General features: G+C 34.0%; 1 protein-coding gene across 1 annotated transcript in view; it reads left to right on the forward strand.

Annotated features, from left to right (window-relative positions):
• The window catches only part of LOC128551565 (uncharacterized), a 55,265-nt gene that overhangs the window by 11,838 nt on the left and 29,747 nt on the right, over positions 1–13,680 (forward strand). The window contains exons 4-5 of the mRNA XM_053532468.1: positions 1,780–2,005; positions 7,748–7,884. Coding sequence (XP_053388443.1) covers positions 1,780–2,005; positions 7,748–7,884 — 363 coding nt within the window. The remainder of the gene's footprint in view (positions 1–1,779; positions 2,006–7,747; positions 7,885–13,680) is intronic.

The raw sequence follows: 13,680 nt of genomic DNA on the forward strand, positions 1-13,680 counted from the left end.
TCATTACTGCAGATGCATTTTTACAAAATCCCGCCCTTTTCACAAATTTTATACTTATGCAGTTAATTTTTGTTTGCTTAAAAACTCTTAAAAAGTTGAGTATCGAAGTCATCCGATAGCTGCTGTTGAAAACCAGTTTTGGGGTATTTCTTGTAGCGCTTTTCCTTCCGTCTGTTCGTCAATCCGTCATTACGTCCGTCCCCAATTTCGTGTCCTGTCCCTTAGTCTTCCGTCAAGGGATGTTAATATTACTTTGCACAATTTTTCTTTTGTGATGAAATATTGTGTCGTGCGCACAAAAATCTGGACCCCTACCATAAAGGTCAAGTTCAAATTTCGAAGTCAACAGGGGTTTTTAATAAGACTATGTGTTGTGCACAAATTCAAGACCATTTACTCAAAGGCCAGGGCCAAGGCCAACATTGTCAATCAAATGTTAGCATTGCATTATCAGCGTCTATTTTGTGCCCAGTCAAGAACACTTTCATGCATCAAGAATTTACAATACAACTTTGCATAAATGCTGCCCATAATCAAACGAGGTGCCATGCGCAAAACCATGAACCCTAGCTTTATGTCCGGGCACACTTGAAAATCAAAGGTCAGTCGGGTATTTTCCTGTCCGGTCAACTTTCTTATTCAAAACAAGATTTAAAAAATCAGTTGGCACAACTATTCCTTTGTTTAAGGCCAGGAGTTGCTAGTAAAACCGGGAGCCTTAGCTGAAAAGACAAGGTCGCACTTGGAAGTCAAAGGCCAATAGGTTTTTTTACGTGTCCTGTTTGATTCTCAATAATATTTCAAGAGATTTTGAAATTATTTAGCCCAAATGTACTCCATCATCAATCGATATGTCATGCCTAGACCTCTAGCTCAAATATCAAGAACATAATTTGAGATGAAATGTTGATAGGGGTTTCCTTGTTTGTTCAGTAAATCTGTCACAAATGAAGGGATTTTAAATATTATTTGTCAATAATTTAATATGTGTCTTTAAAGGTAAAAAAAACGTCACTGCATTTTCTTCAGAATAACTCCCCTTTAATATGATGATTTCTTACATTTTTACTCGTATTACTCCACAAATTTCAAAACGAAACGTTTTCAAAATTGAACTGAAATACGTTTTAATCTTTTAAGAGATGTTATAAAACAATTATCAACTGTAGATGCTTGCAAATGCAAATTATAATACTAGTGTTGTGTTATAATATATTACATAAATGATGCAATATTTCTATACCTCATTCATTTTATATTGCGGTAGACAAAAATAAGGTGTTTTTCATTAGGGCACTTTATAATCATTTTCGTTTCCTGTTTTGATGTTTCTCAATTTTACCTCGGGACAACGAAACATAAAATAAGTTTGAAAGTTAGAGTTTTGATTTGACGATTTTTCCTGATTTCACATAAAGCCCAATAGCGACTACGGTTAGATTTGAAACCACGAAACAGCTTCTTTCTGCTTCCTTTAATTACTTTACTTAACTAGAATAGATGATGCATTGAGAGGATGTCTTGAAAAAAAAATATACCAAACTATCCTTTTAGGTAAAGGTCTGTATCAAAATAACTTTTAGACTGAAAATGATCTCTACTTAAAAATTGAATAACTATTTTCCTATCAATTGTCTAACACCATGTGGTGAGTGTCTGTTGCAAGTTTGATATTTTTGTTCTACGCGATAAAGGCCACAACATACAAAATTACATACCCAAGTCTTCAACATATCATCACAGGGGCATATTTGTTTTACAAATCTTTTCTGTTTCAAGGACTTGGTCAATAACACGCGAAAGGACCAGGAAGACAACATAAATAAAATACACATTTCGGTGTGGGACTTTGCTGGGCAGTATGCTTTCTACAATACCCACCAGGTGTTTTTCGCAAGAAGGGCAGTATATCTCATAGTCACAAACATGTCTCAAGATCTCCAGGAAGAAGTTGACGATTCATGCTGCGAGGATTCGAAAGGTGCATGGAAATTACGAGTTATAGGTTAGTTAATTAAATTCTATTCTTCTTTAGAGTTATTTAATATGGAAATAAATGAAGTAAAGTTATACCTATTATGTACAATTCGTATTGCTTAATTTTGCAGTTTTCTATGCGTTATATGAAAAAGCGAGAGATTCTTGTTTAATTTTTGTTGTTTAACATGATCACCGCATGTATACAAATTTTATGAGACAATGAGATGAAAAATTATGTTAAGTGTATGTATGTGCATAATAAGAGGTAATGCAGGTTAAGGTCAAATAGCCTTTACAGAATTTCGGCGCATAACTGACTAATTTGGAATTTCTTAAGTTTTTGTTAATTTTACAAAGTTGCATTTACAAAATTGTATTCTTTCAAACTTAAAATTATCATTCCATACTACCACCAACATGAAATATATTTAGATTGAGATGCAACAATATTTCATGAATTGGGGATTTTATAGAATGGGCAGTGCGTTTAACTTAGACTGTCTGTATTAAGTTTTTATACTGTATCTCTTAACTTCAATTGATCAGTGTTAAGAATAATGGTAACTTCTTGTCACCGTGATTATGATAATATTAAAATAATTATAACTCAGCATAGATGCTATTTGACACATTGTATTATAAAACATGTATTTGGCACACAATATATGACATTATATACATTTTTGCACAATGTTTCATTAACTAAGCCCACGTTTGCTTGGACTTTGATGTTAAATTATAAGTGAAGTTTTGCTATAAATTGAAATTGTACAATGTATTTGTTAATATTCTTCAACTTATAACGAATAATGCATTACAGTTAGGTTTTGAAAGATCTTTTGGATGCTTAGTATGCACTCAAAGAATAAAAAGCATTTCTTTGGCTAAATCTACTGATGAGAGATTATAATATTCTTTCACTGGTTGTAGGGGCAGACGGGAATATCCGGCCTCGAGGGTAACTGTTTAGGCGGTAACGAGGCTCCCTGCCGAGTTACCGCCTAAACAGTTACCCGAGAGCCGGATATTTCCATCTGAACCTATAACCAGTGACAGAATCCTTTTCTTGCATACAGATTTCCAGAAATAATAATAAAAATAAAAACAATCGAACGGCTTTCTTTTTAGAACTATTTCTTATAGCAGTGTATCTAAACAAAGCGCGGGAAACCAACGTCCGTAAACAGGAAAGACGTCATGACGTTTCAAAACAAATAACAACGTTTAGTTTCGGTTTTGTTTTATCAGTTGCAGCGTAACGTTATGAATGTTTGATAAAATAACGTGACTTGAATCGAGAAATATACTATCAGTAACCAATAGGAACTGTCAAGGTACTGAAGTTTTATTCCGTTTTTTTTAAATAAAATATAAATTACTACATAAATCTTCTACATATATGTAGTTCGTAACACGTGATTTACAGCACGAGAGTCATCTTACACCCCGGGGTGTAAGATGGATTTTTCCAGCACCGTTAAAAATACCGGAAATCCCCGTCTGGTATGCAAGAAAATGAAATGTACAACATCCCTCAGACCTGCCAGCATCAGTTGGAGCTGAAAGAGAACATTAAATGGAATCCGCGATCTCAAATTATCAGTAATGATAACAATCTTCATATTTAACTATCAACAGTTTCCTTTATTTAAGCTTTCTAGTTTAATCAACGCCAAATTGTATAGCATTCTGGCATAGATTCCTTCTTAACTTTTGTCATACAAAACGGTTAATGTTGTACAATTTCAGTGAAGTACACTATCAGTTTTGTCTAAGGAACAGCTTTTGATAATCTACTTGATTGAAATAAGCAAAAAGTTTCCAAAGCACCGTTGCATAGATATCTTTCACCAGCACTCAGGAACCATCAGAGCATAAAAAAGTAACAACTGTTTAATAGTCTGCCTGTATATCCAAAAAAGAGGCCTAGAAATTGCCTTTGGTGGCATTTTTTGTTAATGCCCCACAGCAATGTTTATTGTTAACTTTATAAAATTGGAAAAGTTTGAGGGGTGGGGGGGGGGGGGGGGTCTGTCGCCTTCTAAGGGTCATAGTTAGGTCACAACATAAGGTCAAAGGTCAATAAGTGCATTTTTTTGTCAAAAGCTTTAGATTTTCGCCATTTTTGCTACTTTTAAATATAAACTTTTTCGGTGATGATTATCAATTTGAAAAGTAAAGTAAATTACTTTGTGTACATTTATTGCATTTGAGACTGGCAAAATTCAAAACGATTTAAGTTAATTCTATAAAATGAGCTTAACTTTTCGTCCGCTCTGATATTGTGTTCATTTATGAAAGCTATCTTTCTCATGTTTCTAAAACTTCCGTTTCCAGGTTAACAATTTTTGAAAAGGCTGGTTGATTGCCTGTATTTTTGTTTGGATGAACAGTACAGGTAGAAAAAATCTATTGTGCGTATTTTATAAAGACTAGTACAGTCAAACTTTGTTTGTTCAAATTCGGATTATTCGCTTACTACTCTTGGCTCGAACTCATTGTCATATAATGGTCTATATAATGTATAATTCACGTTGGCTTGTACTACTGATATCACGAACATAATTTGCTTACAATATCTTTAGATTTCCGAGTGATTGCTTGGCGATAGAACCGGGTATAGCAAACGTACCAATATATCACGAAGGAATCTTCTGATGTTATAAAATGAAACAAATGTGAGCTGACGCTATTGTAGCCTTAAACATGTAAAACTTTAAAAAAAATATTGTCAATAAAATTCAGTTCGGAATGCTAGAAGGAACTACTCTTATAAAAAGATAACTTCTTACGCTTATATAAAAATGAATAAAACCCATAATAGTCCCACTTCACAAGCTATGGACGTCTTAGCCTGACATATTCAATCGGCAGTATTTGTTTATTATAAATCCATCGTTTCGAATTAAATGTCTTCTTATGCTCTTCTCATCCTGCAGGGTGTTATTTTTACGCATTGTATATCTCTTAGTTACTATCGAACCACCATATTTCATCATTTTGATTGGCTGAACCATCATCTGTCAGTAATCATGAAAATACCGGAAGGTATAACTTCAATATTTCATTGAACGTACCTCAATGCTATTATTATAAAAGATTCTAAAGCATTTTTTATCTTTATTTTTACATTTTTATTTGCAAAACATCTGAATGACTAATATTTCAGTGTCGAGATACTAGCTTTGTTTTCACAATGTTACCGAGGGCATTCTGTCTGAAAGTAAGTGTCAGATGTGTGAATTGTTACGATTTGATTCGTTTTCAACTTTTGTTTTGAACAGGAAGTAAGAGAGTGTAGAAGCAAAGCTAAATATAATAAGGATCGAAACAGAAATAGCGTGCTGAAGTTTCAGAATAAAATAATGCAAATATCGCATTAAGAGCTTCTGTGATAGTTCTTAAAATATGTGCTACTTAATTGCAATTATATAAAATATGTTGATAAATGTCTGACCGATAGTAAAATCTATCACCGCGTGGACAAATTTACATAAATAATTAATCATTAGCAGTATTGAAATCATTCTTTAGGAGCTGGAGAAGCATTTCATATATACAGATGTTACTTTCAACAGTATTTCAGTCATGTAACTGCGGTCAATTAACCTAATCAGCGTTTCTGGAGTCTCTACAAGTACAAACCTTTGCCCCGCAAGTAACTGTCAACTCCTCCATATGATTCAGAAGTGGAGGACGAAATCACTCCTGAGAATGTCTATTATCATTCGTCATGTAGAACATACACCTTTACCGGAGATGGAACCCCCGACCCCGCGATCCTTAGCTCATCGCTCTCCTTATTGAGCTAAAATACTTGGTTGTATACATGACAGTAAAGAGATTTTTACTGTTTATGTGATAATTTTTTAATTATATTTAATTCATTTTCTTATAGTCATAGTCTTCTTCCTCCAAGCCATATATCGCACACATTTCTCAAAAGGCTTTTGTTTTTATCTCTGCCAAATGTTGACAGATTTGAATGAGAATTGGACACATTGTTTATTGACCAGTTCAATCAAATAAACATAACAGCGATTTCAATTGTGCGTACATTCGTTGAGCCATGCCAGTTCAAATAAGGTAACCCAAAAATAAAAAGTCACAGAATGAATGCCACTTGGTGCTGGTCTTTATGAGGCAAGTACTGCCATCTGCAGGATTAAACAATTTTGTCATTAATGCGGTGTCATTAATGACGTCACAAACCTGATATAAAATTAACATATTCATATTGAAATAATGACGAATGTATCATTTCAACTAAACATAGTTGAACATTCGAAATATAATAATTTGAATTTCTTTAAATTCATAGGCTCAAGATGTATTGGTGTGATTTTGAATTTACAAAGTATGTGACTTTTAATTTAAGGGTAACCTTATTGTTACCCTTACGGTTAATTGAATTTAAATCAGTCTATAATCGTTTTATGTTTTTATTATAATACAATACATTAACCATATTTGTGTAAAACATTCATTCAAATCTGTCAAAATTTGGCGATAAAAGGGAAAAATCAGTTCTGGAGTTAGAAAACGTGTTGAGAATATTATGAATATACGCACCATTTTGCTATCTTTGATACCTATTAAGTCATTTTCGAAAGTTCAGTTTTAACCTTGAGATGTCTGTTGACGACAGTATCAAAATAGTTCTGCAGTTGATCTCCATATAAAGACTAGCAAATATGTCAAGTATAACACACTTTGCCATCGTATGCCACTTATCCTAGATATATATTATTCTATATAACATAATATATATTATATATTTTTTTATTTTATTATCAGTATTTACACAATACTAAAGGGCGTTGAGACACAATATTCAAACCAGTTTAGATGGTTATATAAAAATAAAACTGGTGCATAGCGGCATTGTTGATTTGTAAATGCACTCATTTGACCTTTGACCCCATTTACTGCAATGAAGAACCCTAGAAGGCGACAGCCCCTTTTAAATTTCATATATGATCCTAAGTAACACTTTTATACTAATATCCGAGCATTAACAAAAATGCCATCCTAACTCACATTTTCCTAAGATATTGGCAGACTATAATAAACAACTCCTTCTTATGGACCGCCTGATACATTTTCACAAAATTTGGTCAAACGCAGTATTCCGTAAACCTTTCTCAAATTGGTTCAAACGGTTCCGCTTGATAGCACCCAAGAACACAACCTTCAGACTACTTCATCCCATGAACCGCTTGACAGACTGGGCTAATTTTACTCGGTTTTATCTTTTATATTTCTCTAAGGTATTATAATTGGTTTGTCTAAGAACTTGGCTGAGCCCTTTAATAATTGTCACAAAACTTGGTTAGTAGCATTGTTAGATGATTCTCTCTAAAAGTGTTCTATTATATATTTTACCGCTTTACCATTTTTTGGGATATCAGATATAAAGAAAATCCTAAAACAACTGCTCAAAACGAAAATATAATGGCTCCCTTGGAAACTTGATTTATAGCACCTTTGGACTGTCCCCATTTTTTTTCAATCTGGTTCTGCGGGTTTACATTTATTGATCACAAAAGATAAGAGCTAAACAAGATAACTTCTCTTAGAGAAAAGATCGATGAATCGAAATAATAATAAGAAATATTTTTCGCATAATTAAAGGTAAACTGCATTCCTTGCCCCTGATTGTCACTGTAACACCTTTTGACGATCACTACCATTTTTGAAACAATAACACACAAATCTTAAGGAACGTTTTATTATTTCAACAAAATCAATATTCTTTTTATTATAGACTTTGCAAACTTTTGGCTGAATTCTATACACGAGTTTTGTCAATCAGAGATTAAAAAAGAGCCACCAGTTCTGCTTGTTGGAACATTTGCTGATGAATATGCTAAAAAGAAAAACGTCGATGGAACAAAATACCAGGTGAGACTGTATTAACAGAACGTTGATATATCAATACAGGTGCCCATTTTTTCCATTGTAAAATTCATTTAAAGTTGATAACCACAAACACAAACTTACCGGAACGGTGAGTTGCTGTCATATGTCTCAACAAACTTGTTTCACGTCCTTTGCTTTTATTATTTCGCATCCTAAAGGGTTAATGCATTTATTAGACCAAAATTTGTAACGGTTTCACCCGATATGTTTCATATCAGTTAAGTGAATGGATGATTTGGATTTGGATTTGCCGCATCCCTGGTGAAGCTCAGTATAAATGAAGATAAACGGGTAGTAGTTAAGACCAGAAACAAGATTTTCTACATAAGACCAGATACAAGACAGTCTGATTTAAACCATCTCCTGTTAACGCTACGCAAAGGATGAATACAGTCAATAGAGGATCAGACGAAATTTCCGAGAGCCAACCTGAACCGTGTTTTCAACATTTTGAAAGTGAAAATAGAAGTTTAACAAATCTACATTTAGCATGGAATTCTATATTTTTTTATAGGCGATTATCACAGCAGTCTTATTCTTATGACGAGCACACATCGTCATTTCTAAATTTTGACATAATAAAATATTAATGTAAATATGAGATAGGTATGGTGGAATTCGTCTTGAAGATACACCTTGTTGTGGTCGATAAATGTGTTTTGTCCAGTTTGAAGATTTGTGCAATTTTAACGATAATCGAAATTTTTGTTGAAACGAGTTGTCTAATATTTAGCAACAGATTGGTGAAAACCAAAATAGCGATGTTGGAAATTCGATTACACAAGTGGGACGCCGTCATATCTTACATTCCCGATGACCGAGTATTTCAGGCAGATTGAGATCATACAAGACGTTCTAAGCAACATAAATCCCGAACCTGTTCACCAAAAAAACATGCAACGTATGCAGAAAACCAGACGATATTAAAATTGTTATTTTCAAGTATATGTATGCAAATATGTGTGGTTTCTCTAAACTAATTTGACGATGTTCTAATGTCACTGAAACAGTTCTGCGCTATTCGTAGAGAGAATCAAATATTTTCAAATTTATTTATCACACATTTTAAAGTTTGATCAAAACGGCATCAAAAGACTATAGTCAAGTGACGATTAAATTAGTGATTATTTCACAAGTATCCTAGACAGGTATTAACGCAAAACTGTTTCTCAATGTATGTATTGTTTGCTCATGAACGGTCAAAATGATACGTTTATAAAACTGGATTGTGGAAATATTTTATATATTAAACGAACAGCAACGGTAAAAAAGACTTAAAAAGATCTCTAACTCAAACACTTTAATAATTAAACTATTGTACTCGCACAGGAGTCAGTTGAAAATTTTTATGAGAAGCTTCTAAATTTCACTGTATGAGCGTCCTGCAAAACGTTCTGTTACTAATGTGCTTCTGCAGATTTATTCCAGGTACTATATTGCATTTGAATGGTGTGTCCAAAGGGTAACGATTTCCGTTTATTTTGTGCATTTTTTTAAATGACAGGCATTACAAGGTAAACTACACGCAGTCAAATACACTTACCAATTCACTTGTCACATTTTATACCCCAGTCACACGTACGGCGCAGCCGCTGATAGAAACTTAGTAATCCGTATCAATCCGTATCTGAGTCGAACATCAAAGTAGTAATCCGTATCAACACTTGGTCAAAACGTATTCAAGACTAATATTAAACTTAGAACATTAACTTTTGAACATGCATAAATGTTTGAGCGATCCGTAGCCATTTGCAAGTGACTTAATCCAAGTTGGTTGAAACTTATTCATTGATTGCTAAACGTACTGTAACGCAGTTAACCTAGGCTGCCCGTACCTAAGCATAGTTGGTCGTAGTTTGCCGTATGCCCTTCCGTGTGCTCAGCAATTCGCCAGGGACAGTAAAACGTAGTTCAACGGAGCACGTCGTATGTATCCGTATTTTTTGCGAACTGTATTTTTAAACATTTTCCCGTACTAAGACATATTGTTTCGTACTTATCCGTTTTCTTATCAGTTTCCACCCCCGAAAGACCAAGGTCATGCGCACCGTACCTCAAAGCATGGACATATACGTATGTGTGACTGTAGAAATAAAATGGGAGAAAAGACTGAAATTAATAGCTACATCAAATGCTGAATTAAGCTTGATATAGATTCAAAAGCAGATAGCTGATGAATTGTGTGGTATATATGGATCTCAAGCTGTTTCAACTGTCGAAACCTGGGTGCACATGTTTGAGTTGCAGAGAAGGGCTGATAATAAGCATTCTAAAGGTCAATATCAATTGGGTTCAATTTTGTAAAAGTGCTCTTTAAAGGTTAATTGTATCCTTCTCACTACCATAATTAAGCTCAAAATTGAAACAGGAAACCCTCTCTCCCAACAGAAATTTTGGGAGCCCTTTTTAAATGCACATTTTCAGTAGAGCATGGTTCTGAGTTTTGCCGGCGATCTGCTGGCGATCGGGTTCTTGATAATTTACAGCACGTTTGATACTTAATAAAAGGTAATGTTTTAAGCTAATAGATAATTCAAAGGGATGTCTAGGGCAGAAATAACAATTTATGGTTAGTTTCAGTCAAGAAATTATGGAATTCTAAATATGTCAACTTATGTTGTAATTTACGTTTATATACATCTTTATAAATATAGATCAAGGTCATTGACCAAAACAGTAAAAGCTAATATTTTAAATCCATATATATGTATTTGACAAATTTTAGATTATATTGTAGTTAGTGTTAAACAGTTGTCAAACAATTATGTTACTTAATCATAACATAATTTACATTACTTAAATCTAAATATGTTCTTACTCATTTCTCAGTTATTAGTTTGACTAATCATATTGTCCTTATCATAATGTTCAGGCTTGGAGACAGGAAATATTAGTATTATTTAATATGATTGTAGCTCACGTTTAATATAGTAGTTCTTGTTACTGTTCGTTATCAAATCAATATTTAATGATGGAATTATCGGTGTTTTCAATCACGGCATTATCAGTTTATCAGTTAAAACAGGTCAATACTAATTCATAGCTTCAGGTACTTTTGTTTATTTTCCGTGTGTATATGATAGGGACTGCAATGGCAATTAATTTAGGTGTGGCTTCAATAGTCAACCATGTACTGAATACTTTTAGTAAACTAGTGCTTGAAAACTTTCAAAGTGTCTGTCGTCAGAGTTATTGCAATCACTGTGTGATCAGTTCCAAATACGGGTCATCTCAGTGACAAAATAATTCCCATTTTAATTGATAATTGACATGATGGCCATTCACCCATGCTTAAGAATTTTGCAGCATCACCTTTATAACGCTACACTATGTTGCAAGTCCTCAGGCATGACGAACAAGGCTATTCATGCTTCTACAGAAATCATCAAAGCAGTGATCAATATTACCTTATTTTAAACATTCCCGTTTTGTTTCTCTAGTTTCTGCATTGCTAAATTCGTTATTCAAACAAAAGATATGATTGAGTTAATGCACACAATCAGTAGATGCTTCCGTCCTTGTTTTGAGAAAAGTTTTATACATTCAGGGGGCGCCTCTTGCTACCTTTACTGACAGACAAAATGGTATCATGCACTTCCTAAGTTAATTTCACTGGTACAATACGCTGTAAGCAGTTATACTAGACTTACACAGTCTGTTGAAATAAAACTGTTCCCATTTTATTAAGATTTTATAAGAAAATATTTCAACAGGATTTTGAAAGTGCTATTGTAGAGTATTGATTTCATAGTCAAGTGTTTTGCATTTGAGGACTGTAACGACTGATTCCTGTCAATAGTAGAAATCGCACTGATGTCTAATAGGTGTAGGATCACACATGTGTTTGCTACTTTCTGCTTGTGTTGTTCATACGTTAACTTTGAATCCGTCTCTAGCAATGGAGAAATAACACTTTCACAATTGTCTTCCATCAACCATTCAAGACAATTCTTGAGAATGTCTTAGAATTTCCATAAAAATCAAATGAAATTTGGACTCTTAAGTATTCCAAGAGTCCGGAGTAAACTTTTGAAATATTGTAATCATTGCATATTTCTATGTACATACATGATATTCCATCAATGTTTATCCTGCAATTGAATTTCAAACATGAATATGTTTTGGAAAGTTTTAGTGTACATTGTCATTAGACTTCCATATTCAACAGCTCTGGCATTTGACCAGGATTTTCTGCTTACAGTATTATACAATAAGCAATACTGTAACATGTTGCTGTAACATGAAATTTGTTTTAGTATTTATTTTATTAGCAGTCACTCTCACAGATATTATGATATTAGCTTACATCTGATTATTCTGCAGTTTCAATCTCCTTTGCAAGGTTTCTTTGTAGGGCATCAATGGCAACGTAAGTTAATCCATCGGACCTCCCTCTCCACGGCACACTCTAGATCATTCATAGTTTGGTAGAGTATTCACCGTGGCGGTAACTTCAGTTTTGGAAACAAATCTTCGCGGGGACGGGGAGGGGTGGGGGTGCGTCGGGGTTTTGCGAGCAGTCTGGGAAACTGATATAAGATATAATTACAGTAGTTACTCCATGACAACGTTTGCTTTATGGGGTGGCGCCATGTTGTGTAAATTAAGTGCAGTAAGTTGAAAGCGCTTTCGGCGTACTTCTTATAGTACTGTTTATCAGTATCACCGGTTGCTATTCTATGCCCTGTCTATGTCTACATACCATAATTTCGGGGTCGTCAGAGACAAAGTCCTTCTGACCAGATGTTTGTTGCTGAGAGAACTTCGTCCGTTTTCGAGTTCCCTTACCCATCGTCTGTGATGGAACAGTATGTAAGAAGAGGTTCTGAGCAAATTTCGTTGAACTATCTCTGAAATTCTATTGCGCTTTTACCCAAGCTTACTTCAATATTGATAAATATTTATGTCCGTTGTGCGTTAGCGTGAACGCACCGCCCGCCATTACGTTATTTTTAAATGACGTTACATGTAAGTGTTGTCATATAACGTTATTTTATCAAACACAAACCATCCAAAAGATATCAAGCAAGAATCGTACCAAGTATTGAAAACGTGCATTGTAAAATAAAACTGTTATGAGGAAGTGATCAGTTAGTTTTGACTAACCCTCGTAAATTATGTTATATTAAATGAATGTCTGTGTTATTGATAACGCATAATAATTATGATGAACTTATAACGGTAGGCAATGAGGTATGTAAAAACTAAACTAAACTAAAGTGGCAGAAGCCATATCCATTTACAAAACTATGTAATGTATAATATGCCGACCTTTATATTGAAAACGTGCATAATGTAAGCTTTTATGTGTAGACTGTGCAAAACATTGAATTGTCGAGCTTACGAAGAGGGAGTGATTACAACTACCGTTTTAAATCAATATCTTTAGTTTCAATATCGTTTATATTATGTTTATGTTATTGTAGTATGGATGAATATAATGTAGCAAATCGCCTTTTGTCTTTGTTGTTTTTCAAGTTAAGCATGTAATTGTCTATTTTTGTTATTTTTATTTTTTTTGAAGAACGAATTGAGGCAGAAAATGAAAATGGAAAATGTTTATTCATTTTTTTTTTGTTGAGTTTTGCGCCTTTCCAGCTTTGTTGGTAGAGGAAAATCCGAGATGTCCCTACGTGCTTTATTTCATTACGAGCGAGCACCTAGGTAGAACCACCTACCTTCCCTAAGCTAGCTGGATGGCTTTTTCACATGTTGCTCGCAAAGCCCAAAGTAAATATCGAACCCCTGTCGGTTAGTGGTAAGCAATTTAAAGTCAGC

This window comes from Mercenaria mercenaria, unplaced genomic scaffold, assembly GCF_021730395.1.
Source record: "Mercenaria mercenaria strain notata unplaced genomic scaffold, MADL_Memer_1 contig_127, whole genome shotgun sequence".
In the NCBI taxonomy this organism is placed as follows: domain Eukaryota; kingdom Metazoa; phylum Mollusca; class Bivalvia; order Venerida; family Veneridae; genus Mercenaria; species Mercenaria mercenaria.